The sequence below is a fragment of the Saccopteryx bilineata genome, chromosome 2 (assembly GCF_036850765.1).
Source record: "Saccopteryx bilineata isolate mSacBil1 chromosome 2, mSacBil1_pri_phased_curated, whole genome shotgun sequence".
Taxonomy (NCBI): domain Eukaryota; kingdom Metazoa; phylum Chordata; class Mammalia; order Chiroptera; family Emballonuridae; genus Saccopteryx; species Saccopteryx bilineata.
In genome coordinates, this window is record NC_089491.1 from 199,033,684 (window position 1) to 199,061,008 (window position 27,325).

Genomic DNA, 27,325 nt, shown 5'->3' on the forward strand with positions numbered 1-27,325 from the left:
AAAACAAGAAAAAAATTTATACCAAAACGTTAGCAGTGATCTGTGTCTAAGTGGTGGAATTGTGGGTGACACATATAGTCTTGATACTTTTCTTGATTTGTTCATTGGGATCCAGAGATAGAGAAGGGGAAAAGATAGTGTGTTATAAAACAGTCCTCATTCACCTGTTAATAAAGTATTTAGGTATAAAGAGTTATAATTAATATAAATAGGACTATAATTAAGGACTTCTCAAATGTCTATAGCTGTAGTGTACCAAAAAAGTCAGAAAAGAGAGACATGGAATGAAGGGTGTGCTCACACAGCCATGGGATAGGGGTTTTCCTTAAATAAAACCTCTTCCAGCCCCCAGGCTGATACTGAACACCAGTGTGCTGTTGAACATTAGCCATTGACACTCCTGTTGTTATCTGCTGATTTTATATTTGGGTGTTCAATTCTATTCAACAGTTTTCTGACTGTAGGACATTGAGTGAGACTCTTTTTTGTCTGTTATATAAATTGAGAAATAGATTCACTGACTATATTCAATCTGTGTGGCAGATTTGGGGATTTTGGAATGAAATAATTATTACTTTTTTGTGGCAGAAACAGAGAGAGTCAGAGAGAGGGACAGATAGGGACAGACAGGAAGGGAGAGAGATGAGAAACATCAATTCATTGTGGTTCCTTAGTTGTTCATTGATTGCTTTCTCATATGTGCCTTGACCGTGGGGCTACAGCAGAGCGAGTAACCCCTTGCTCGAGCCAGTTGGTGAGCTCTGCTCAAACCAGATGAGCCTGCGCTCAAGATGGCAACCTCGGGGTCTTGAACCTGGATCCTCCACATCCCAATCCGATGCTCTATCCACTGCGCCACCGCCTGGTCAGGCAGAATGAAATTATTTTAAATAAAAATGTCCAGTGATAGGATTCTGTTCTGGCAGGGCCATCACAAGTACCAGCCCTGCCTTATTTGGAAGAGAGGGCAGTTACAAGTGCTAAATGAAAAAAGGCATTCTTGTTTCCCTTTCCAACCTCACAGTTACTTTCTCAGGGCTCAATGCTGTGCTAGCCCAGTAAACAATGTGAAATCAGTAGCATATCTGTAACTGTGTAAAAGTAATCTTTCTCTTTGTGGCTACATTATACATTAAATTAGCATTTCCGGTCCTGATTCCAATATGAAAGACTTCTCCCCATACCAACAAAAAATTCTGGACACCAGCAGGGTGTCCAAGAATTCAACTCAAGTCTGATGCTGTCTGCCCAGAGATAGCATCAGATTCTACAAGTTGTCTACAGACACATACAGACACACAGACACACACTGTATCTTTTAGTTCCCTTAGTATATGCCAAAATAGATAGATAGATATGTAATTGCTTAGTGTAAAAGTTGGAAGAATGCTTATTGCCCTTCCAACAGGTTGTGCATTTAGTTACTCTGACGCAGATCTTGGCTCCAGAACCCCTGCTGGAGGGATCCAGGAGCCCACGTGCCTTTTGTAGCCACACCCAGTCATAAAGCTGGGTTTGGTAACCTAATTTGCTCAATGTAGTCTTCAGCCCACAACTCAGAATATAAAATGATGCCTCCACCTGTCTTATCCATCCCACAAAATGGAAAACCAAAATCTCATTCTCACCCCAGAATTTCTAACTCCTGATGTTTGTTTTTATAGCTGTTTTATTTTTAATTAAGGAAATCATTCCTAATCTTCTCTCCTGTTGTTTAAAGGGTTTAAAAGTTCAGCATGGTGAATTTTTATGGGACTTTTATGGGAAGCTGCATGTTGTAAACTTATCCCAATTATGTCAGTAGTGTCATTTACCAGATCCCTTCCTATGCACACCGACCTGATTTTCCTTCAAAAATATGAAACAGATGGGTTCAATTAAAATTCTCCAGCTATTCCAGACAATATGTTATGTTTTCACATATTCTAAACCTGGTGAGATCAACTCTAGAACAGAAACCACAGTCCCCAGCTACACACAAGACTGAGAGTCACGTGTCAGCAGAGGCTATGTCTGCCCGCCCAGGGCTCCTTTCCAGCATCTGAGTGTGGTGCCGGCCATCTCTACAGAGCTTCTGTGCATGGTGCTTGATAAATGAACGTTTTTGCCATAGAGAAAGTGCACTGAAGGATGACACAAGGAAGAGAAAAGACAATAATCCAGGGAAAGGCCATAAAAGCAATTTGATTTAGGACAAAATGCTTGCCCTCCACAGCTTTACTCTGTAATTTCTAGCAAGTGAGAAGATTACAGTTCCAAGAAATCTAGGTCTGTCCTGGTGGCAATTGTTTAATGCCACAATAAAGATTCCCACACTCAACCTCGTGAAGGGCTCTGGAGAATTGAAATCTTTGCAGAGGTGGGGCCAGGAAAGACTAGTTTGATTCCAGCTCTTAATAAGTCAGGTGCTTTGCTGTGACCTAGACATTTATTTTTATCTAATATTACAGTTCTGAGAAATGTAGCAGTGAGACCGCCGATGATTGTGATGTATCCGCACACTTAACAGCATTTTTTATTTTCCTGAAATTTTAGGCACAGAAAAATGAGAGAGAATCTATCCGACAGAAGTTGGCACTCGGGAGCTTCTTTGATGATGGCCCAGGCATTTATACCAGCTGTAGCAAAAGTGGGAAGCCAAGCCTTTCCTCTCGGTGAGTGTTCTTTTGAATTGATCTTATGAGATGTAGGTAATGGATTTTGTCATCTGACTACCCATTTAAAAAAAGGTATCCTTTAAATCCATGAGTATTTTTTTTATAATACTATCACCTTTATTTGGATTCTGGACAGATCTCTCCTTGTTTGTTGAGGGTTTTTGAGGGTTTTAGTTTTGGGTGTTTTTGTGGTGGCGGGGGGGGGGGGCACATTTGCCCAGCCACCTGAGGTCAGATTTCTAGTTTTCATTTTTTTCTAGACACAGCACTGATTTTGCACTGTGACGGGAAATCCAGGCACATGCCACAGCAAGCTGGCTGGTGCTTAGGGACACATGGCAGACCACCAGGTTTCCCATTAAGCAGTCCTAGAGCATCCAGCAAACTGCCACCTTCTTACATTTGATTGCAATGAATACTGGTAACTAAGCAATACAGTTCCCACTTTGATCATTTCATGTTTATTACTGAGCTTAACCTGTCCTTCAGGTGGTCTTTCTTTATCTTAATTCATTTCAAGATATCATTTCTCGCTATCTCAGAATATCACTGGCTATGTGCATAGCTTTCAATTCCAGTTAAAATATATTACAATTGGCCCTGGCCGGTTGGCTCAGCGGTAGAGCGTCGGCCTGGCGTGCGGGGGACCCAGGTTCGATTCCCGGCCAGGGCACACAGGAGAAGCGCCCATTTGCTTCTCCACCCCACCCCCTCCTTCCTCTCTGTCTCTCTCTTCCCCTCCCGCAGCCAAGGCTCCATTGGAGCAAGGATGGCCCGAGCGCTGGGGATGGCTCCTTGGCCTCTGCCCCAGACGCTAGAGTGGCTCTGGTCGCCGCAGAGCGACGCCCCTGGAGGGGCAGAGCATCGCCCCCTGGTGGGCAGAGCATCGCCCCTGGTGGGCGTGCCGGGTGGATCCCGGTCGGGCGCATGCGGGAGTCTGTCTGACTGTCTCTCCCCATTTCCAGCTTCAGAAAAATACAAAAAAAAAAAAAAAACCCAAAAAAATATATTACAATTATAATTTTACCCAGAAGATTAGAGCTTCTCAAACTTTAATGTGCATGTAAAATGCTGATTTTGTTAACATACTGATTCTCTTTCTGACTCACTATATCTAGGTGGGGCTCAAGATTCTGTATTTCTAACAAACTCCTGGCTGATGTCGGGACTGCCAATCCATAGGTCACACTTTACTTAGTGAGGGTATAGACAATATGAAAAATTCGCTTGTCTGAATATAGATATCCCAAGTAATTAAAACACATGGAGCTTTGTTTTAATAAAGATGGTAGTGACTGAAGACCTATTAGCTTTCCCTTGATGCCTCCCCAAATGCCTATTTATGGCGAGAATGGCTGTGTCTTCCTTTGGGCTCTCTAATAAAAGTAAATACTCCCTGTGTAAATACTCGATATATTTACTATCTTAGGCCAGGTGTGGGAGGCATGTTATAGCATTTATGCACTCATTTATCCAATAGATTTCTACTCTCTCCTTCATGTGAGGCCTGGAATTAGACACATTAATATTTATTTATATCTAGCTGGCTTTCAGTAAGCCTTGTGCTTTAGTCTGATCCTTAGGGAGTCATCTAAATCAGCAAAAGTCAGAAAGCACACACAGGCTCACATGTCTGCATATTTAGGGTCACTGCATGAGTCAGCATGTCAAGACAGGAGCTGCAGTTCGGCCATGCAGAGTTAGGCATCTCTTCCTCAGTCTCCCAAGCTGGAAGGTCAGCCTTTCCCTCTGCTGTAGAAGCACCTGTGTCCCTCCCAGAGGGCGGTGGCAGGAAGGGCTCTGGCCTGGGCACCTGGAGGCCTGAGGATTAGTCCTAGTGAGCTTCTAATCTTGAGACTGTAACACTTTATTTGGTTTTCTCATGCCTGTTTCCTTACCTTCATTAAATGAGGTGATTGGACTGTATAGTCTTACAGATTTCTGCTACTGCTGTCAAATGTTCCCCAAAACACCAAAAAGCTTCTTTCTAGAAGCTATTCCTTGGCTCAGCAATGTCATTCATATCCATCCAGTCCAAATGGGAGGTTTTTGTATTTTAAGTCAAAGTTTGTTAGATAGATGTAGAAACAGATATATACATACATGCACACATACATTTATATATATGGCTGTGAAAGTGAAATAGAATTAATAGTAACTGCAAGGTGTATAACACGAAATAAAAGTAACAGTCTCCTGTCTCATCCCTCTCTGTCCTTATCTCACTCACCAGAAACTTTTAACTACTTAGCTGTTTCTTCTGGTATTTACCTACATATCTCAATAAAATGTTTATCTTCTTAGCATTTACTTTTAAATAACCATCCTTTGAACACCTACTGGAGAAATTTTGGATTTTACTTTCTTTTACTGCTCTCTCATACACATAACAATGTATTCCAAATCCTGTTCTCTTCATAATTATTTCACAATTTAGGGTCAAATAACTATTATTGAGGTCATATGTTATTCATACTGAACCATGACATAAATGACATTACTTGAGAAATTTTGTTGTTTGTTCTGAATTTAAAATTGCCCCCCCCTTTATTTTGATGCTTTGTGATTTTTGACTGCTCTGTTATATTCCACTATGTGGCTATGATCAGTTTCTTCTGCCACTCTTCCAATGATGGGCATTGGGCTGCAAAGGTTTCACTCTTGTAAACAGTGCTGCATATAAATGTGCTTATGCATATCTTTTGCTATCTGTGTGCACAAGAGTTTCTCTTTGGTATATACCTAGGGGTGGAATTACTGGGAAAATTCCTGAATGCTCACATTTAGAAGATAATGACAATCTGTTTTTCCAAAATGGTTGCAACAAGTTTCATGCCTATGAACAACATTTCGAGATTCTGTGCATCTATAACCTTTCTAGCACTTGATATTGACAAGTTCTTTTAAACTTTTGTTAATTGATTGGATTAAATGTGGTATTTTATTGTGCTTATTAGCTATCCTTGTTTCCTCCTCTTTGAAATGTCTATTTGGGTTTTATTGGGTTCTCTGCTTTTTTAAATTGACTTATCGAAGTTGTGTAGTCATGATACTAATCCTTAATATGTTGTATGTGTTGCTACTATCTTCTCCTAAGTTGTAGCTTGTCTTTTCACTTCTTCAATGTCTTTTATAACCACATGTTTTTAATTTTAATACAGTAAATTTTTATCAAATTTTTATTTTAGAGTCGTTTTTCTGTGTCTTATATATATAAAAAAAAATCTTCTACCCCAAGGTTCAAAAGACATTAACCTAGATGACCTACCAAAAGTTGAAAGTGTTGATTTTTTAATTGAATTTATTGAGATGATAGAAAGTATTGATTTTTTTCAAAAGTCTGTATTCAGGATTTGGTATTTTGATATGGTATGAGGAATTTTTTCATAAGCATAACTATTTTTCATCATATTTATTAAACAATCCCTTTTTTACTCACTGATTTGACCACTTCTATATCTAGTAGAGATTTAATGGAATACATTCTATTTTATTGATCAGTGTTTGTATCCCTGCTTCATCAGATCAGACAGTCTTAATTACTAAAGATTCAAAATAAGTCCTGAAAAGAAAACAAAGTAAGTCCTGACATCTGAACTGAGAAGTCCCTCTTCTTACTCTTTTTCTTCAGAAACACACTGCCTATCCTTGCTTTTTTATTCTTCCATATAAATTTTAAATCATCTTATCAAGTTCAGCAAAATATTCTCTTAGGATTTTGACTGGAATTGCATTGAATCTATAGATCAATTTAGGGGAGAATTACATTTTCACAATATTAACCTTTCAATCTATGAACATAGCCTGTCTCTCCTTCATTTAGATTTTATTGAATATTTTTAAGGTTTTGTAATTTTCCACTTAGAGATAATACACCTCTTTTCTTATATACTTCTCACAAAAATTAGGGAATATTTCAAAATGAATGTGAAGCGATTAAAAAAAGAAGCATTTTATTTATTTTTTATTAAACAAGAACATCAGAAAAGCAAACAAGTCAAAGAAAGTTCAATTATGCAAGTGAGATGCAAAACCAACTTTTATTTCGTTGGTGAAAATGCACTATATACAAAAGGCTGAAAGTACTGAGGAATCTGCATGTTTCCTGATCCTCTAATTTTTGTGAGTAGTGTATTTACTTCTAGATAGTTGATAGTTTTACCTTAAATTCTCTTTGATAATGCTTTCTTGGTGTTTGCTGATGATGAACAGAAATGCAGCTAACTTTGTATAGTAGTCTTATATCCAGTCATTTTGTTATTATCGCTTCTATTATTTCTCTACTCTCCTATTCTAATAAAGTTACCTGTATATTCTTTGAGATTTTTAAACAATATCATCTACATAAAAAAATAGCATGCCTTTGGCTTTTTTGTTTTGTTGCAGTGGGTAGTTACACTGACACATTGAGAATGAAAACTGGTAATAGTTAGAATCTCTAGCTTATTTTTCATATTAAACAGAATGCTTCTAATGTTTCCCCATTCAGGATGATGTTAATGTTTTCTTTAATGTTTCTCTTTGTGAGACTAATGATATCCTCTTCTATTCATAATCTATAAGTGATTTTTATCATGAACAGGTATTTAACTTCATTACTTTTTTCTGCATTTGTTGAGGTTATTTATTGTATGATTTACTTTATTAAGCTAGTAATGAATTGATAAATTACATTTATATATCATTGAAATACTGCACAACTCTTACATTTCTAGTATAAACCAAAATTGGTTGAGGATATTATCTTTTTGCAGACACTATTGGATTTTATTTATATTTTATTTAAGATGCTTATGTTTCTATTCATGAGTGACATTAGTCTGTTTTATTCTTATAATATTTCTCTCTGGTTTTCTCTAGAATCAGAGTTTAATGGCTTAAAAATGAGTTGAGTACTATTTCTTCTTTCATATTGTGTACAAAAGTCTCTATACTGTTAGAATGATGTTTTTCACCTGTGTGATCGAGCCTGGTATTTACTTTGTGTGTTTACTTTAACTGCTTCCATTGTTTAAGTGGTTATAAGATTGCACACATTTTTCTTTCTTCTTGAATCAGTTCTGATGAGTTATATTTTTGAAAGAATTTGTCCATTTCGTGTTTTCAAAATGTTTGACTTAATACTTTCTCATCTCACTAAAGGTATTAATTTCAGTTATTATTTAAAATGTTTTCTTCTCATCTGTACACTGTCCATGATTTTTTCTGAGTTTATTTATTTTTTGTTTTGATTCCTGTCCATTAAAAATAAATATAAAACACAAAAAGCTGTTTGTAAACTCTCTGTTTGGGGCTTGATGACATATACTGTCTCCTCAAGAGACCTTCTCTGACAATCTAGCTATATGGGAAACAGCCCATATGTTTTTGCCATGGAGATCAGGGCAAATAGAGGATCTGGATAGTCCTGTCAGGTGTTGTCAGATACCTCTCATCATCGACATTTTATCTTCCGATATTTTCTCAAACTCTCTTGTGTGCTGTTATCTTCTCCATTTTCTTGTCCATGTAGGTTTGTACCTTTTTTCTTCCATTAATATTACTTTACTAGGATATCAGAAGCAAGAATAGATAAATAGCTTTGTTCATTATGCCACATTTAAATAGAAGTCTCATGAAGGTTTTTCATTTTTTATTTTATGTTTCAATTACAGTTTATATTCAGTATTATTCTGTATTAGTGTCAGATGTACAGCAGAGTATTAGTCAATTATTACTTTACAGAATGTTCCCCGGTAGTTCAAGTACCCACCTGGTACCACACACAGTTATTATGATACTATTGACTATATTCCCTGTGCTGTACTATACATCCCTGTGACTATTCTGTAACTACCAATTTGTACTTCTCAGTCCCTTCACCCTTTTACCCAGTCCCCCAACCCTCCTCACATCTATCAACCATCAGTTTGTTTTCTGTAGCTATAAGTCTGTTTCCATTTTGTTTGTTTATTTTGTTCTTTAGATTCCATATATAAGTGAAATAATGAAAATAAAATATCTTCTCAAATACTGTGCGAAACCCTGCATGTGAAAGAAAGCAGTCCTCCTCTGGCTGAGGGGGACTGAAGGAGAGGGCCTGGAATATCCCTACCCAGACATCCCTGTCATCATTTCCTGTGGTGCCACTCCATGGTTCCACCTTGTATTCCCCTCACCCTGCCTCCTCTTTAGAACCCTCTCCATCCTTCCCTGCCAGTTCCTAACCCACCTGAAACTCTTTGGGCAGAGCCTGACTTGAAAATCACTGAGTCATCTGCCCCCTTTGGAGACACAAATATCAAAACACATACATATTTCACAGTAGCTCGGAACAAGCTACACCTGTTGGCTTGCCATAAGGAAGATTATTTATATCCTGTCCTTTCAGATGTTTTTATCTCCATATGCTGGGTTGAGATCATCCTTTGTGAGAACACGATGACTTTTTGGATAGCCATTAGGATAATGATTAATAATAACATATAATGTTTCTAAGAAATATCAGTTTATTGCTGTAAACTAAAAGTCTGTGAAGATGGTCATTCCCCCACAACAGTAATAATGTAGGAGAAAGGCCCTAAGAAACATTCAGCTGCATTTGTGTAACCCATACTCTCCATCCCTATTAGAACTAATTTTTTTTCTAATTATTACAATCCCTGAAATTCTTCATTGAGCTAGAAACACTTCACCTCTTACAAAAATACCTGAGGACGTTAAAACTATGGGGTCACACAGTCTCAAAAATGTACCAGAGCATATGTGTTGAATTAGTTAAATAATCAAAACTAGCATATGTGGCCCTGGCCGGTTGGCTCAGCGGTAGAGCGTCAGCCTGGCGTGCGGTGGACCCGGGTTCGATTCCCGGCCAGGGCACATAAGAGAAGCGCCCATTTGCTTCTCCACCCCCCCCTCCTTCCTCTCTGTCTCTCTCTTCCCCTCCCGCAGCCAAGGCTCCATTGGAGTAAAGACGGCCCGGGCGCTGGGGATGGCTCCTTGGCCTCTGCCCCAGACGCTAGAGTGGCTCTGGTCGCGGCAGAGCGACACCCCGGAGGGGCAGAGCATCGCCCCCTGGTGGGCAGAGCGTCGCCCCTGGTGGGCGTGCCGGGTGGATCCCGGTGGGGCGCATGCGGGAGTCTGTCTGACTGTCTCTCCCCGTTTCCAGCTTCAGAAAAATACAAAAAAAAATAAAAAAAAAACCAACTAGCATATGTGTTGAATTAGTTAAATAATCAAATCATGTGAATGTACTACTCTGAAGAGCTCATTACTCAATTTTAAATGAGGCTGAGGACTTAAAATTAATTGGCGAAGCAACAAATTATAAAGTGCTAAGCTTACTTTTAAGGCGGAGACTATCCAAGTAAGTGGGATCTTTGGCAGAATAATGGAGTTCTGTTTATGTATTTTGTGTATTTACCTTTAAAAATGAACTTCATACACATTATGTGAGAAATTATGATGTAGCATGAGGGTGTTCTGGGAAGATGTGTTTAGCTTCTCCTGTGTGTATAAGTTTTTCTCAGTTGTCACCACTGTATTTTTCTAATTGGCAATCTCTCCTAAAGCATGTTTTAAAAGAATGACAAGCTGTGAAATGTAAGCCAGGCTTACAGTAATCCTATAAAGATATTTCATGCCTAATACTATAGCAAAAGAATATTTGATATTGCTTTATAACTCAGCTAATTAAGTTTGAATTATACTGAAATGTGGCAAATATAGGAAGCGCCATATTTTTCCTTTCAAAATTTGCTAATCCACACACAATCAGCCTTACAAACTGAGACTGTATGACTTTTGTCATTTTTTTTTTCTATTTAAAAATGGTTTGGCAGAAAGCTTTTAGAAGTTTAAAAGAAAATGAGAAAAAAATGATTTATCTATTTTTAAAATATTTCTAAGAAATATTAGGTATAATCATGTTCTTGAAAAAAGTAGATTTTTTTATTACAAGTATAATAATTTCCTAGAAAATATTTCTATTGGTCAAATTGATCTTGAATCAACATTATATTTTTTATTCTGAATTTATATAGGTTAATGTTATAAAAGGAATCAACCCTGGCTTGGCTACTATGAGAACATAAGATAGACTGGTCATTAGTGATAGACATTTAGGAAATCTTTCATTTTTCAGAGCAACTGCAAAATAACCTGACTCTTATCTCCTCTTACCTTTCCCCACAATAGATTATATTTACATACATATAAATATAAATACAATCTAATACAGTCCTTTTCATTAAAGTATATTGATGGGATAGTGTAACCTAGGATATGCCATGCTCTTCTCTCCAAATATTCTGAATATTATAAAAAAACAAACTCCTCAGAGAGCTTTTGAACATCTGGTTTGAATAATGACTACTGTTTACTTATCTCAATCATACCAGCATCCCTAATCAAAACACATATTTTTCCTGTTTATGGGTTTATTGGTGAGTGGCTGAGACAGGAACAATAATAGGTACCCACCACTTCCTTTTGTGTTTGGTTGGAAAGCAGGAGGCACCATAGCCTTAGGTAGTTGTATCAACTGGACAGATAATGTTGATCTAGAGCAGTGGTAGTCAACCTGGTCCCTACCGCCCACCAGTGGGTGTTCCAGCTTTCATGGTGGGCGGTAGCAGAGCAACCAAAGTATAAATAAAAAGATAGATTTAACTACAGTAAGTTGTTTTATAAAGATTTATTCTGCCAAACTTAGCGAAAATCCGATATAAAGTACTTGGTAAGTAATTATTATTATATGCTTTAACTTACTGTAACTCTGCTGTATAAATTTTATAAAGCAAAGTTACTTCCCTACTTTATAAATCACCATGACTGTGGAACCAGTGGGCGGTTAGAAAATTTTACTACTAACAGAGATACAAAAGTGGATGGTAGGTATAAAATGGTTAACTACCCCTGATAGTGAAGAACTGTGAAGAAATTAGATTCACAGAAGCATTGACTATGAAGAACTAAGAATTTGTATGGAATCTGCTATGGAATCACAGGTCAAATCAGCATCATTTTGCTGGGAAAGTGAATCAACCTTCTGTCTTTGATGGTAATACCATATTTTCCCATGTATAAGATGCTCCTGTGTACAGGACACACCTTAATTCTGGGGCCCAAAATATGATAAAACAGTATTCTGTGAAGTTACTGAACTCAAGTTTTATTCATCATAAAATTCATACAACTCTTCATCACTGTCAAAACTCCCATCCATTAGCTTGTCCTCATCTGTGTCTGATGACGAATCACTGTCTTCATATATTGCCTCATCCTCAGTTCCATCTATGGCATTTGAAATGCCACACTTCTTAAATGACTTGACAATGATCTCAATCTTGATATATCCCAGGATCTTTTCACCCAGGTACAAACTTTCTCTGTAGTTAGATTATTTGCTCTTCCTGCTGGTGTCAAATTGTCCCCAGAAGACTTCATCCATTGGTACCATTCATCTCTCATGGCAGCTTTGAAGGGTTTGTTAAAGCTGACATCAAGTGGTTGGAGCTAGGATGTCAAGATTCCAGGTATGACGGCAAGTTTTGTTTTTTGCTCTGCAGCAATCTTCTTTGTGTTTTTTGTTATGTGTGCCCTGAACTGATCAAGCACCAATAGGGCAAGTTTGTGTAAGAGCCCACCTGGTCTCCTTCTCCAAACTTTCTGAAACCAGATCTTCATCCCACCCTGTTCCATCTAGCCCTTGTCATGAACGTGGACAATCACTCCTCAAGGAATGTCTTCTTTTGGCATTGGTTTGCGTTTGAAAATCAGCATAGGAGGCACTTTGGTTTCATCAGCACAACAAGCTAGAACAGCTGTATAATGGCTCTTTTCCTCTCCACTTGCCTTCACAGTTACAGTTTTCACCCCCTTCTTATCAACAGTTCTGTTACTTGGGACATCAAAATGAAGGGGGACTTTGTCCATACTTGCAATCTGCCCCAACTCAAACTGATGTGTCTTCCGACACTGAAACAAATGAAATTCAAGGACCTTCTGCTCACAGCTTTCAGGCGTCTTTTGGGCAAGTCTGCTGCGTGTACTCATGTTTAGTCCATTCTGTTTCATGAACCTGAAGCACCAATTGTGTCCTCCTTTTAAATCAGTAACTTCTTTTTCATCAGCAGTTTTTCTTGCTTCATGCTGAACCATCTCTGTGGAAACAGGAATTCCAATTGCCCTTTACTCTTCAATCCATATCTTCAATTCCCTCTCTAAATCAGGCCATTTTGCTGACTTGCCTCTCCTGGCCTTCTTCTGCCGTGGTGTTTTCAGTAGGGTTTCTTCTTCCCATAGCCAGTCTCGGATTGATTTCTCAGTTGGAGGAGGGCTACACTTTTGTTCAGCAGCATGATTTCCATTCACTTTTGCAAACTGGATCACTTTTAACTTGAATTCAGTATTGTGCAATAATCTTTTCTGAGCCATTTCTGGGCAGAACGTGGCAAAACATAATCTACCATAATATGCCTGTAACAAGTACGAAATTAGCATAAAGACAACAAGCGCAAAAAAGCGGGAAATGCAACTAAAAAAATCTACAACCACTGTATAAAATGCACCCAATTTTTAGACCCCACATTTTTTTGAAAAAGAGTGAGTCTTATACATGGGGAGATACAATAATTTTTGCATAACTTACTGGTAGAACTGAGAAAAATGGTCTATATATCCAGCTTGGGTGAGGAAAGAATTGTCCTATCTCATCACATTTTATTTATTTTCTGTGGCATCTTTTCTGTAATAGATGCATACTATAGCAACCTATTTATAACATGCAACATGTTTTTAACTTCATTTTAATTTCATACATGAATACTAATAATTTGCTTTAAAACCCTTTGTATTAGCAATTCTAAGGTATGCATCATTGCAAATGGAAGTTTATAAATTCTTTTTTAAAATGATATTATTTGAAAAGTCATTGTGTGATCTACAGAAAACCTATCATTTTTTATGTCCTCCTCCAAAAATTACCTCTAATATTCTAAAATGTTAAACAGTTCTATAAGTGAAGCAAGATTTGAACTGAATCTTTTCAGGATCAATAAAATTAAAAAGGCAAAAAAAATTTAATTATGTAAGCAATTCTTCTTTTACAAACCTGAAAGAAAAGCAAATTGGTATTTGAGAAATTTTTTTGTCTAATAAATAGCCTCGCTTTACAGTAATGCCAATGACCCCAGTTTAATTAGGTGCAATTAATTTTGTGTAAGCAAAATTTGACATCTTGCTAGAGGCATAACCAGCTGTACCCTGTCTTAGGAATTTTTTTTTAAATCACCGATGAGAAGTCATTGCCAGAGCTATTGCGAAAGAGTGGGAAGCAGAAAGAAAAAGGCCACAGGGCTACATTTTATATTTAGAAATGGCTGCAGTGTAAAGCTGAATGTTTAATTAAAAGAGCTTCGAGGAATGATTTTTCATTGGTGCAACATCCTTGACAAGTTGTCATGACTTCATTACTGTGGGTTGCACGCTTCATGGACAGTGCTCCCACATGTGTGAGAGCGCATATGAACACTGGGCTCCTTTGAGAGTTTACAAAAGCTTTCACTGCTCTGAGAAAACACCCTCACTGACTTACAGAAGTGTCATCTGGAAGTTTAACACAACCCTTTTGTTCAATCATACTGAATGTTCTGTGCCCCTCAGATTAGTCTCATTCAGATTATCACATGCATTAAAAACCCATGGAAGATATTTCAAAACACCATTGCCAATTAAGTGATCCATGCCTCCTAGAATTTTTATGTTTGTTATTGATAGATTCCTTTTAGACTTATTTGGATATATACTTTTATCACACATCTTTTCTGCATGGAAAAAGAAGTGAAATTTGCTGTGCATCACCTTTTAAGCCTTGTCCCCGTTCTGCAGGTTTTGATGCTGGGGCTTTGTTGTCATCAGAAGATGAGAACGGCCCTGGCCGATTGGCTCAGCGGTAGAGCGTCGGTCTAGCGTGCGGAGGACCCAGGTTCGATTCCCGGCCAGGGCACACAGGAGAAGCGCCCATTTGCTTCTCCACCCCTCCGCCGCGCTTTCCTCTCTGTCTCTCTCTTCCTCTCCCACAGCCAAGGCTCCATTGGAGCAAAGATGGCCTGGGCGCTGGGGATGGCTCTGTGGCCTCTGCCTCAGGCGCTAGAGTAGCTCTGGTCGCAACATGGCGACACCCAGGATGGGCAGAGCATCGCCCCCTGGTGGGCAGAGCGTCGCCCCCTGGTGGGCGTGCCGGGTGGATCCCGGTCGGGCGCTTGCGGGAGTCTGTCTGACTGTCTCTCCCTGTTTTTCCAGCTTCAGAAAAAAGAAAAAAAAAAAAGAAGAAGATGAGAATGGTCAACTACCAGGGCCTGTCTTTTCCTCAGTGGTCCTTCACTGGTGTACTGGCTGGCGGGGTGACAGTTCAATGGGACAGAACTGCCACCAGCTGCCTGCATGGCCAAGACTGTGAGGCACATCCTCATTTTAAGATGGCAAAATAATCACAACTGAGCTTCATAGAATTAAGGTAGTTCAGTAGATCTACTGCATTCTTTTTAATGGGTTTATAAAATGCAAATGACCACAAATTAAATAACAGAGAATGCCTTTGAGATGAAGATTATAATACCACCAAGCCTAGATGACAGCCTCAACATTTTTTTAAAAAATGGATATAAAAACTGATGAAAGCAGTGATTCATTGTTCAAGAGATTAAAAAGGCTGCCATTTTCACAAAATCAGGGCACTGATTCTCCAAGTGCCATAATTTTACCCCAGCCCCCTCTTTAGGGGTCTGGATGGGAATGAGCATTTCTTAAGCTCCGGCAGCTGAAACTCAGCAGCAGATCGAGCAGACACAAATTTAAATTCTATCTGGGATGAACAGAATAAATAGAAAGGCTGACTTTAAATATACAAACAGTTTGATGTATATCAATTATTTTAGAGTCTGTTATCTACTACAGGTTCAGGGAGGAGAGTAGGATTGAGACTCTGGCTGGAAAGATGTCAGCAGTTTCATCGAAGAGCTCATCCACAAAAATTTTCACTTGTAAGAAATTATGTTTCTTGCTGTCTTCCAAGATGACCTCCCCCATCCCAGCACCCTGCTAAAAACTAAAGCCCAGTCTGACTCATATGTGAGTCATGGTCCCTGCATAGACACCATCTGAGTCAGACACACAGCCATCCTTGTCCAGCTGTCAACTATTAAATCCTACTCACTTTTTCTCCAACACGTAAGTGCTAATCAGCTTGCCTGTTTTCTCTCCTCTTCCTTTTGTAACTCCTGCTAAATGCCCACACAGGCAACTCAGAAGCACTCAAAAGAGAAAAATTCAAAGTCAATTCAATTACTTCCACCAAAAAAATGCCTAGATATAATTCCTTTTTGGTACCTATATTTCCATATTTAAAAAAAAATTTTTTTTCTTTTTCAAGTGAGAGGAGGCAAGATAGAGAGACACATGAGCTGCAACCAGGATCCACCTGGCAACCCCCGTCTAGGGCCAATGGTCTGCCCATCTTGGGCCATGCTCACAACTGAACTGTTTTTAGCACATGAGGCGGAGGCTCCACAGAGCCATCCCCAGCACCTGGGGCCAGTGTGCTCAAACAATCAAGCCATGGCTGTGAGAGGAGAATAGAGAGAGAGAAGGGGGTGGGGGGATGGTATAGAAGCAGATGGTCACTTCTCCTGTGTGCCCTGACCAGGAATCAAACTGAGGACATCCACATGCCAGGCTAATGCTCTATCACTGAGCCAATTGGCCAGGGCCTATATCTGTACAAATTTTGTCTACCAAGTTGAAATCATACTATACCTACTGTTCCATGGGCTGGATTTTTAAAAATATATCATAAACATTTTCCCATGTTCCTCACTTTCTACTGTTGTATATATTTTTACTAGCTGCACGATGGCCCAGCTTGTATGTCTCCAAAGGGTACTTAATCAGTCTCTCATTGTTAGACATTGGCGTAGTGTCCAAGTTTTCTGTTTTGTTTTAGTTGTGCTTTTCTTTTTTGTCTTTTTTTTTTCTTTCTCTCATGAATTTATTCTAGCCTTCTTAAAGTGCCCCGGACTTCTCAAGAAAGACTCTGCTTCTAGACTAAAATACCAGTTTTGTGACCCTGTATAATTTAACCTGCAAACCTTAGTTTTCTCATAGGTAAAATGGAGATCAGAATACATTATATATAGCTGAGGATTAGAGGTAACGGTAAAGAACCTAGCACATAAGAGATGCTCAAAACTGTAGATTGCTTAAAAATCACTAGGCTTGTATTAAAATGGAAGGAGGCCATATTCAGTGCCTGGCAGAGGAAACCTCATTCTGGTCTTCAGTGAATGCTAAAAAATAGTTGTGGTGAAAATGCGTTTTTCCAGCAGTAAGACCCTCTAATTCCAAATTTAATTATGTGTAAGTGGTCATTAGTGAAGGAACCAGACACTGATGTGGAATTAGACCGAGCAGCTATCTGACGAGTGCAAGTATTTATAGTGCTCTAGAGGGTTGGGCTCGGATTCAGAGGCTGATGCTTCACCCAAGCAAAGCTGGTAAATGCCAGCTCCCCTCTCCCATTTGTCTCTTAAACAAAGAAGGTTTTGTGGCCACATGGGTGGTGGACGCCTACCAGCCATCATGTGACCATGTGCAGATGGAAGGATTTCTATCTTGCCTTAGGAAAAGAGCAGGAAAAGAGTATGCTCAGGATTAGGAGGAGAAAACCCAGAGAGGACCATTCACTCTCTAGCATCTCTGTAGCTGCCTCTCACATTTTCTGTGGAGGAAGCCTGAGTCCTGTAAAACGTGGGGCCAGGACAAGCTGTAGAGGCATAATGGTCCCTCTCTTCCAGTCTGTAGCACATAATTGGAAATTACCCTTAACATCTGTAGGCTCAAAGCTACTGGAAGGTTGGCTTTCCCATCCTGCTCCACATTTATATCCCCCACCCCCATTCATCAGGCCCATCCTTCCTCTGCACTTCCCTGCACACGCACTCTTCTTGGTTAGCACCTTAGTAATTAATGTCCAGGTTATTGATATGTGTAGTTTCTCATATATAAGATAGGTGTCTACTAAGTGTTTATTTTTTTTTAGTTCTCTTCCAGTGCTCTATATATTCTACATTTTTATTTGTACATCCTGATTTACTGATCCAAACATTGATACCTAGAAGACCTGGTTTCTGTGATTTCTTTTCTTTTCTTTTCTTTTCTTTTCTTTTCTTTTCTTTTCTTTCCTTCCTTCCTTCCTTCCTTCCTTTTCCTTTCTTTCTGAGAGAGAGAGAGAGAGAAATATCAAATCACTGTTCCGCCCATTTATACATTCATTGGTTGATTCTTTTATGTGCCCTGACCAGGGACTGAACCCACAATTGGCATATTGGGATGATGCTCTCATCATCTGAGTGACCCAGCCAGAGCCCAGTTTCTGTTATTATTGATTCAGCTACTACTATGTATCCACTTAATATATGGGTGGTGCAAAACACATAAATGAGTAAAGTAGTCTATTGATAGACTGTAGCACACTGGAAACTTGTGTGCCCCAGACAAAGGGGACCAGCAGCTGCTCTGTGCTGGCCTCCCAGTGCCATGGAGTTTGCAGAGATGTCATTGCCTGATCACTGAATGGCTGAGCAGTTAAATGCCCCTTTGTCTATCTAATACAGTTATTCAGTCATTCACAGGTTTTCTTTGTGTGGGGGGAAAAAGTTGAACCAGCAATGTTCTCACCTGTGTAGGACTTCCACCCCTTTTAAAAAAGTCACATCATCATCCCATGCATCATACAGACTGTAGCAAAGAGAGTTAACACAATCCCACTAAAGAAACTAAGAAATAGCAGTGTACTTTCACAATGATAAGTATTAGGGAGCGAAAATTTGTCTTCTCTCTCTCTCTCTCTTTCTCTCTCTCTTTTTTAACAGTAATAGGTATTTCTCTAACTGTCATGATAAATATCAATATGGAACAGTCATTAGGGAAAAGAAGAAGAAGATGCAGGGTTTGGGGGATAGGAAAGTGTTTTCTGAGCTGTCAGCCCACTGCAGCACCATCCATAGAGACCATCACACGTGTGACACACTTGAGACTTGTCCAGAGCCCAGTTGTTCTCACATCTGTTCTTCATTGCAAATCCTTAGAAAAATGAAATGTGTTTACAGCTACCCTTGGGTAATAACAACTCACATTTTATGTTCCTCCCTTGTTGAAATTCTCATGAAACAGAAAAGATAGGACATAAAAATATGAGTGATTATTCATTATGTTTATGTAAAGTCTTTGAATAATGCATCAAAGAGCCATAAAATAAATGGAAATAATATATCTTAACAGCCCAATCCACAAATTAGTTAGGGATATTGTAATGAATGCACAGCAGGGCTCGTGGTTCTTTGTGACACTGGTTGTGGACCAGTGATGAGCAAGGCGTGTTTGAAATCCATGGGCATCTGTGGAGTTCCTTCTCACTCTGTTTCTCACAGAAACTTTCCAGCGCCTTGAAATTATAAGCCAGCCTGACCAGGAGGTGGTGCAATGGATAGGGCGTCGGACTGGGACCCAGGGGACCCAGGTTTGAAACCCCAAGGTCTCTGGCTTGAGTGTGGGCTCATCCAGCTTGAGCGTGGGGTCACTGGCTTAAACATAGGATCATAGACATAACCCCATGGTTGCTGACTTGAAGCCCAAGGTTGCTGGCTTGAACCCAAGGTCACTGGTTTGAGCAAGGGATCACTCGCTCTGCTGTAGCCCCCTGGTCAAGGCACATATGAGAAAGCAATCACTGAACAACTAAGATGTTGCAACAAAGACTTGATGCTTCTCATCTCTCTCCCTTCCTGTTTCTGTCTGTCCTTCTCTCTGACTCTCTTTCTGTCTCTGTCGCAAGATCTAATAAATCTATACCTAAGGTTAAGTGTGATGTGGGGAAAGGCCACTGGAAGCCAAAAGCAGAGATTCAGCCTCTCATCTCTTGCTTTGTGACATTGTACCAGTTATCTGATGCCACAATGATAATGCATAATAAATACAGTGATAAGCACTGTTCTGCTTAGGAGCCTGTATAGGGCAGCTGAGCATTTTTGCTGACCAGAGTTGGGCTCGCCTACACTTGCCCGTGAGTCTGTGGTCAGCTACGGGTTGGTGAGGTGCCTCTACTGCTTTTAGTTGAGCTCTTCCTGTATCCCCAGCTTCAGTAGTCATAACTGCTGACTGAAGTCTGTGCTGCGGAGTCACTGTCTGCCAGCAGGCCAGCCTGGACTTGTGGCACGGTCCCCCAGAGGGAGGCTTGGAATTGGGATGAAGTCACTCCCTATGCTCTGTTGGCCAACACAAGGCAGGAGGCCAGCCCAAGGGGACAGAAGTAGACTCTACCTCTTGATGGGCGAAACTGCAAAGTCCTGTTACAGAAGGGGCAGATACCAGGAAAGGAAGAATTGGGACCGTTCATATAATCAGGTTGTCACAGTTCTGGGCCAAGTCATTTAACTTCTCTGAGTAACTGCTGCTTTGCCTGGAATCCACAGGTGGTTGGTCTTCAGCCCACGGAGAGACTGTCTGAACATGCTTTTAAACTCAAATTCAATGCACCATTTAAGTGAAGTAAATTAAGGCAGAGTAGAGGGGGTAAAATAAAAGATTTTTGATATGTATATGAAATGCTAGTGGTCTAAGCTGGTATGGAGAGATTCCTAATTCTAAAATCAGAAAACACCAAATAGTTCTGGGGTTAAGAGCTGGCTGCAGACTAGCCCAGTCCAAGTCACCACATCCAAGGCCAAGGGCAAAGGCCCAATTCACAATGGCTGCTGCCCCACTAGAAGTTACAGCAGACTTTAGGGCCATTGCATTGTTTGTCTCAGGAAACAAACTGGTCTTGCCCTTGTATTTGAAAAAAGTGTCATCTTTATACCAAATCCTGTTACCATTTGACTGAGTTTTTGAGGTATCCTCTCTGTAGTTAATAACTTTTCATCTCTACCATCCTCTCCATTTTGTGCATGTTTTAGTAACATCCCTGGTAACAGTAGCTGGAAGTCAGCACAAGCATTTTCTATGTAACAGTCTTCCTCACTGAAGGTCTCGCAGACGTGGGTGCTAAAAAGCCTCTTAGCTAAATGCCTTCCCACTCCTGGCCGGTAGGTGCTGTCACACAGAAGACCACTTTTCTTCTCACGAAGATGTCCAGAAGACACTTCATCTTTACCTCTATGTCTTCCTGAGCATTCTCCATCCAGAACAGCCTGTTTCCAGATCCTCAGGACTTCCTGTTGGTAGCTCTGTCAGAAGTGTTGTTTTTCACTGCTCTGTGGTACATAAGGAAAAGAGGGTTCTGGGAGAACCAGATGCAGACCTTTCAGAACTGAAATCGATAGGTGAGGCAGAAGTTACACAACCTTTTGCAGGCAACACTCTGCTAAGTGCCACTAGAAACATCAAGTAACCTCGACTTGGATATCTTAAATTATATTACTAATTAACAGTATGAGGGTTGTGCTTTGTTTTCACCTTAGACTGTGCTTGAGAGGTCCAGACAAATTAGACCCCTAGCAGCTTGGATTTTGCAGGACAGTATAGGCTGGTAAGTGAGGCTGGATGCGTTGTATTGTGAGGCCGGGGCAGAGGCTGGGGACTCCAGGTTCCAGGAGTGAGCCGCAGCTCAGCCATGCCTCCCCAGGTGGACGGGGCCTGATCAGGGGTTATCTAACATGACTGGACCCAGAGGCCTTCAGCAGCACCAGGCAGCCCTGCTCACCCCACAGCCAGGCCACAGCATGGGAGCTGTGCTGAGTTTTCCCAGAGCCACCTTCATCTTAAAATCTGCTTAAAAGCTAAAGGCAAAAAAATCCTTTTTTTGAAACTTAAGTCCATTTTAATATGTCTTTACAAAAATCCCCTCTGAACCATTAGCTGCTTTGTCATATAATTTCCTTTTCCTGAGAGTAACATTCTTGGAGATTACCAATTTAAGAAATTATAAGTCTTACCCTGTGAGAAGCTCTGTTCAGTTTCTCACGGTGATAATGTGGTACTGAGGTGATTTTCTGAATTTCTACCTGAGGTGGGGTTTATTTTTTCATTTTACTCAGACTACTAAGTCCCTCCCACCCCCACATTTCTTTTCTCTTTGCGTTTCCTAAGTTAGAAATGCTGTATGGGAGGGTTGATTTAGTAGTCTGAGTTTATCCTAGCACAAAGGTCAGTGTGGGGATAGAACAATACAGTTTACAGTCAAACTTTCTTTAGAATAGATGTCTTTGGGTGTTTTAAATCTTATTTTGTAATGGTCTCATTACAATAGTTTTATAATCTGTGTATCCAATGGCCAGACACTGCTTTTCAAAACTTCAGCTATTCAATAAATAGAAAATGCTACATAATCTTAGATTTGAAGTAGGTTTAATATAAAATGTCTTTGTATTTTAAAAATGTCTTTAGGCCCTGGCCAGTGGCTCAGTGGATAGAGTGTCAACTCGGCTTATGGACGTCCTGGGCTTGATTCCTGGTCAGGACACAAAGGAGAAGTGACCGTTTGCTTCTCCCCCCTCCCCCTCCTTTCTCTCTTCCCTTTCCACAGCCATGGCTCAATTGATTTGAGCACATTAGCCCCAGGTGCTGAGGATGGTTCAGCCTCAGTCGCTAAACACATCAGGCTCAGGCACTAGAAAGAACTCAGTACTCGAGCATTTGCCCCAGATGGGGTTGCTGGGTGGATACTTGCCAGGGTACATGCGGGAGTCTGTCCCACTATCTCCCCTCCTCTCACCTAAAAAAAATATATGTTTGTATGTCTTTAAATTATGTCTGTTTTTAATTTGCAGTTTTATTTTCCATTATCTCCCAATCCATAGATCTTGAGTTTTATTATTAATAATGAGTTTATATGGGTATGTTTGTTTTTTGACCAACAGATAATAAATTTTAAAACTTAATTTCTGTGGGCTCAAAGGGTAACCTAAACATATTAGATTTCTCCAGGGAAAAAGAAATTCCAGTAGAAGAAAGTTAAACAGAGACAAAGTCCAGCTCTATAGAAGTAAAGCTGTCGCAGAGACAGCTCAGGGACACTCAGAGTGCTGAGTATACATCAGGGAAGTGCTCTGACCAGGGGAGGTATTCTAGCAAGTGACTTTCGAGGTCCCTTTGCAAAGTCACATCATGATTACAATTCTGTGTTCCTTCGTCTAGGCTTTCAAAAAGTAGAGAAGGGGGAGGGGGTCATTATCATGTCAGAGCTCCTGCCTTTTGCCCAGCTCTCAGCTAACTCTTTTCACTCTTTCTACAAAACACCAAAGTATTCACCCATCCTACGGTTGAGGAAACTGAGGGTCATAGAGTAATATGCCTAAGGATAGAAGTGAGGATCCAGAACCCAAGTCCCACTGAACCTAAGCACCCTGAGCTGATCACACTGGGCTTCTGCGCCCTGCTCTAGGTCTGGCTCTCCTAGCGACACAGGAGGGCAGGAAGGGAACCAAACTGAGGGGAAAGGCTTCATTTCCTTACTGGGAAATAAGCTGGAATGTTCAGTAATTATAAAAGCTTACAATAGATGGCAGTGCATACACAGAACAAAGACAGTGCCTGCGTTACATCAGCAGATGTCTTTTTCTAGGTTCTGTATCATTCTCAAAGAAGCACTTTGTACGAGTCATCAATTTGTACAAAATATCCCTACCCATTGGAATAAAAAAAAATTAAATGCAAATGTCAACTGTTAAGCACATAGTTCTTTGTCCTTCTCCCTGTGACAGTAATAACATTGAGCCTTCGGTGTGCACTGTCCTCAACCTGGTTTAGATAAGCTTTACAGTCCCTGCTGCTTAGGGGCCTTCTTCTGCCTTTTCTTTCTCTCCTCTTGTCCATAGACTGGGGCTACTGGGGATGCTAAAAAAATTACTTCTTTAAAAATTCTTCATCACCAAATGGCAGTGAAGCATGTTCATCTCCAGAAGAGCTGGAGTTCTTGTCTGGCCTCGTGTACAGCAGGCACACAGCTGGGCAACCCCCTGTGACCACATGTGCAGCAGCAGCCCGTCACCCTCCTGGGGGCTTCAGGACTTGCCACGAATGGAATGAGCTCCCCAGAAAGCTCCACTGGGCACTGTACAGCCTGTACAGCCTTACTGGGTTCAAAGGTTGCACCTTTCTGACTGGGCTTGAAGTTTCTTTATGTTTCTCTAGGGTGAACCTGTGCTGTGTTGTTGGGGTTTTTTCCTGGTGACATCAATGAGCTCCCTTGGTTGGCTTTTGGCAACTGCCTTAAATACAGTTTTCTTCCAGATGACCCTATTCTGTATATTTGAGGGGGAAAAGGATCTTCAAAGAGCTGTGTCCCTGGGATGCCGGCTCTGGAGAGCCTCTTTGGATTAGCCCCATGGGATAGTCACTAGAGGGCACCATGCAGCTTTATTTGGCTGAGGACCCCATTTATCTTTATCAACAGGAATATAAATTCAATGACTCAACACATTTTGATGGGACACCAACTATGTGCTGGGTACTAGAGTATGTGGCCTTAAATAATCTTTCACTTAACATGAAATGAGTGTGGAAAAAACTAATACAATGTTAGTAAAAGTTATTATTTTATCATTTATCAAGTTGTACAGTCATTAGGTGATCATTATTATCCTCTGGTATCACTTATGAGTTAAGAGAAATATTGGTCACTCACTGCTCTCTGTGAAGAATACATAAAATTTCTTTTTATTAGCAAAACTAGACAGCGCTGTTGGGTGTGGCCAGATAACACATAGCTGAGTGGACTCAGGGTCCTGTTTGCTTCTGCCCAGCCTGCAGAGTGGGATGAACCTGCAGATTTGCTTTGTCAACGACAGCGGCAGTGATAAGGACAGCGATGCGGATGACAGTAAGACTGAAACCAGTCTGGACACCCCCTTGTCACCCATGGTGAGTCCAGAGCAGCCACTGAAGCTTACCGTGCGTGCTTTCCTGGTCATTTTGCTTCTTTTCTGTTGTCAAGAATGAACATTACAGAGATTTGAGAGAAATGGCTCTGTGCATCTCTTGGTGTATTGTGCTCCTAAAATTTGACAGTGACTGAAAAATGAAAACTGTGGCACAGCCACAATACATAAGCTCTGTTAAAGTTAGCAACTACTTTCATATTAAACCATGTGCCTCCCAAAGTCCTAAAGGAATATATGCTAAATGCCAGTCCTTCCCCACTGGATTGAGAAATACGAGCCCAGACTAGCAGTAGGACACATTTGAAAAGGATGGAGACAGGGCAGGATGGGAAGACTGGTACACAGAAGTGTTGCTCAGAGAAACCAGCAGGATAAAGTGTGCACAGTTCCTTCCTTGCTGCTCACACACATATTATAAAAGATGGCTTACTGAGCACGGGTGCTTGTTGCTGGGATTCTTACCACTCTGTGAGGTCTGTGCATCACTTTTCTCAACAACCAAGGAAACTGTTTCTCATTGGATATCTGAGAGCCTGTCCACACCACAGAGCAACATGATGCCTTAGCTCTGGGTTAAATATTTTGCTGAGTCTGGTCTTTGAGACCAAGAAGCAAAGAAATGTCTCAAGTTTGTCATAAATCTATTGCTCTTACTATTTATGCATTATACTACCCTTTACACTAAAATCATAATCTGTTATTGACAATGAGGAAATAAACTACCTTTTTAAGTGGTACTTGAGAATCAGTATAGATGTATAGATCAAATCAAGTAGTGAACTGAGCTAATGTAGGGGAGACTGGGAGCTCGGGAGGCGCCAGCCCCTGTCCCGAGACGGAGCCAAGCTCAGGGCTGCTCTTTTTCCCTTCACAGAGCAAACAGAGTTCCTCCTATTCCGATAGAGACACTACTGAAGAGGAATCTGAATCCCTAGATGACATGGACTTCCTCACAAGACAAAAGAAATTACAGGCTGAAGCCAAGATGGCCCTCGCCATGGCCAAACCCATGGCCAGAATGCAAGTAGAAGTGGAAAAACAGAACAGGAAAAAGTCTCCCGTCGCTGATCTCGTAAGCAGCAAGTGCTGAAACGCAAGATGTGTTTGGTGGCTGCAAATGGTTGATGCCATCCGAGTCCTTTATGCAGGGTTATGTAAACTGGGGTTTCTCCAAGGCAGTCCGTGAAAAGTACTGCCATTGAGAAATACTTGTTTCTTTTTTCCTTTCTACTGTGTCGCTGATAGATACATAAGCAACAGGTTTCACAAAAGTAAACTTTGCTCTTGATTCGTATCTAATGTGTGTCATAAGGACAGCATTAGCTGTCGTGGAATATTTAAATTCCTTTCGAGCAATCTCAGTTTAAGAACCTACTGGTTGTAGCAAACTCACCGCTGCTATAGCCGTAATTCCCACCTTTCAGCAAAGACAGTGTAACATGGTGGGTAAGACCCCTGCCCTTTGGAGTTTAAGTCTGGCTCAGCCATTGACCTATTGTGGGGCTCTAGGCAAGTTACATATGTCTCGGTTTTCTTGTCTATAAAATGGGAATAACACCCTGTGTCAGAGCACCATTGTGAGTACTCAGTGAACAAAGCATTCAAAGTACATAGCACAGTGCTTGTAGCACAGTATAAATTGACAAGTAGCTGGTGTGATTAATTTTACCCCTGGCATTGATATTATTTGAGCTGCCCAAGTATTCATTCATGAATGTGATAATTGAGTCATGGTTGTCACAGCTTGTGTTAAGAACCCACCTGAAAGCTTTTGATTTGAGTAGTGTAGCATTTTGGTGCTGGCAGTGTTTTAGACAGTAGGGCTTCGCATTTGGAAAGTGAGACCGGGGACGCCCTTAAGCCCAGAACTCGAAAGGAAGGGGACGAGTGAGGGTGGCTCCTTTAGGGGGAGCCACGTCTCCGTTCAGTGCACTTGCTGCTCTGCTCACACTTCCCTTTCTTCCCTGTGTGTCCACAGCTGCCACATATGCCTCATATCAGTGAGTGCTTGATGAAGAGAAGTCTGAAGCCCGCCGACCTGAGAGACATGACTGTTGGGCAGCTGCAGGTGATAGTCAATGACCTCCACTCGCAGATAGAAAGTAAGTGGAAGGTGTGCTGGAAACGGAGCAATGAGTGGAAAACACGGGGTAGTGCCACTTCCTTGATTCAGTTCCTCCGGACAGCGTTTCACTGGGTTCCTACTGTGTTAGGAAAGGAGGAGAATTACAACCCCCACCACACCCATTACTGTGAAATATTCAGAAATTTTAAGAATTTTTCACACTTAGGACATTTTTATTTATGCAGTTTCAATCACCAGCTCCTAGTAAGTGCTTGGCTTACAAGATGTTTCTAGAATACAAGTTAGTAATTACAGGTCAGTTTTGATTCAGTTGTGCCATCCCCTTTACTGGTACATACATTCACTTTAGATCATCAAATCATATTAACGTACTTTGTGGTATTCTAGGTGGTGAGAGTGGCGGTGAGAGGATGAATGACCAGTATGAGAAAACTACGGGGTGACAAAATACGGGCCTTTTCCCTAGAATAACTGGAGTGCAGAGGGGTGGGGCGTGCATGGCACTCACACGAACTAATTGGCGGTACAGAGACGGTCACTTGTTTGCCCCATGGAAAAGAGATACACTCATTTGGGCAGTGTTGTTAGGCCACGTGGGTTCACGAGCCCCCTGGAATGTGCGATTTGTTAAAATTATGAGCACTTATACATAATGCCACCAAAGAGAT

General features: G+C 40.7%; 1 protein-coding gene across 6 annotated transcripts in view; it reads left to right on the forward strand.

Moving 5' to 3' along the window:
- Nucleotides 1-27,325, forward strand: part of SCHIP1 (schwannomin interacting protein 1) — a 188,006-nt gene that overhangs the window by 153,021 nt on the left and 7,660 nt on the right. For 5 of the 6 annotated variants that reach the window (XM_066259047.1, XM_066259048.1, XM_066259046.1 and 2 more), the window contains 4 exons: nucleotides 2,536-2,654; nucleotides 24,434-24,551; nucleotides 25,446-25,643; nucleotides 26,550-26,673. In XM_066259047.1, coding sequence (XP_066115144.1) covers nucleotides 2,536-2,654; nucleotides 24,434-24,551; nucleotides 25,446-25,643; nucleotides 26,550-26,673 — 559 coding nt within the window. Of the gene's footprint in view, nucleotides 1-2,535; nucleotides 2,659-24,433; nucleotides 24,552-25,445; nucleotides 25,644-26,549; nucleotides 26,674-27,325 lie in introns of all 6 variants that reach the window. The other variant, XM_066259051.1, reaches the window with a different exon arrangement.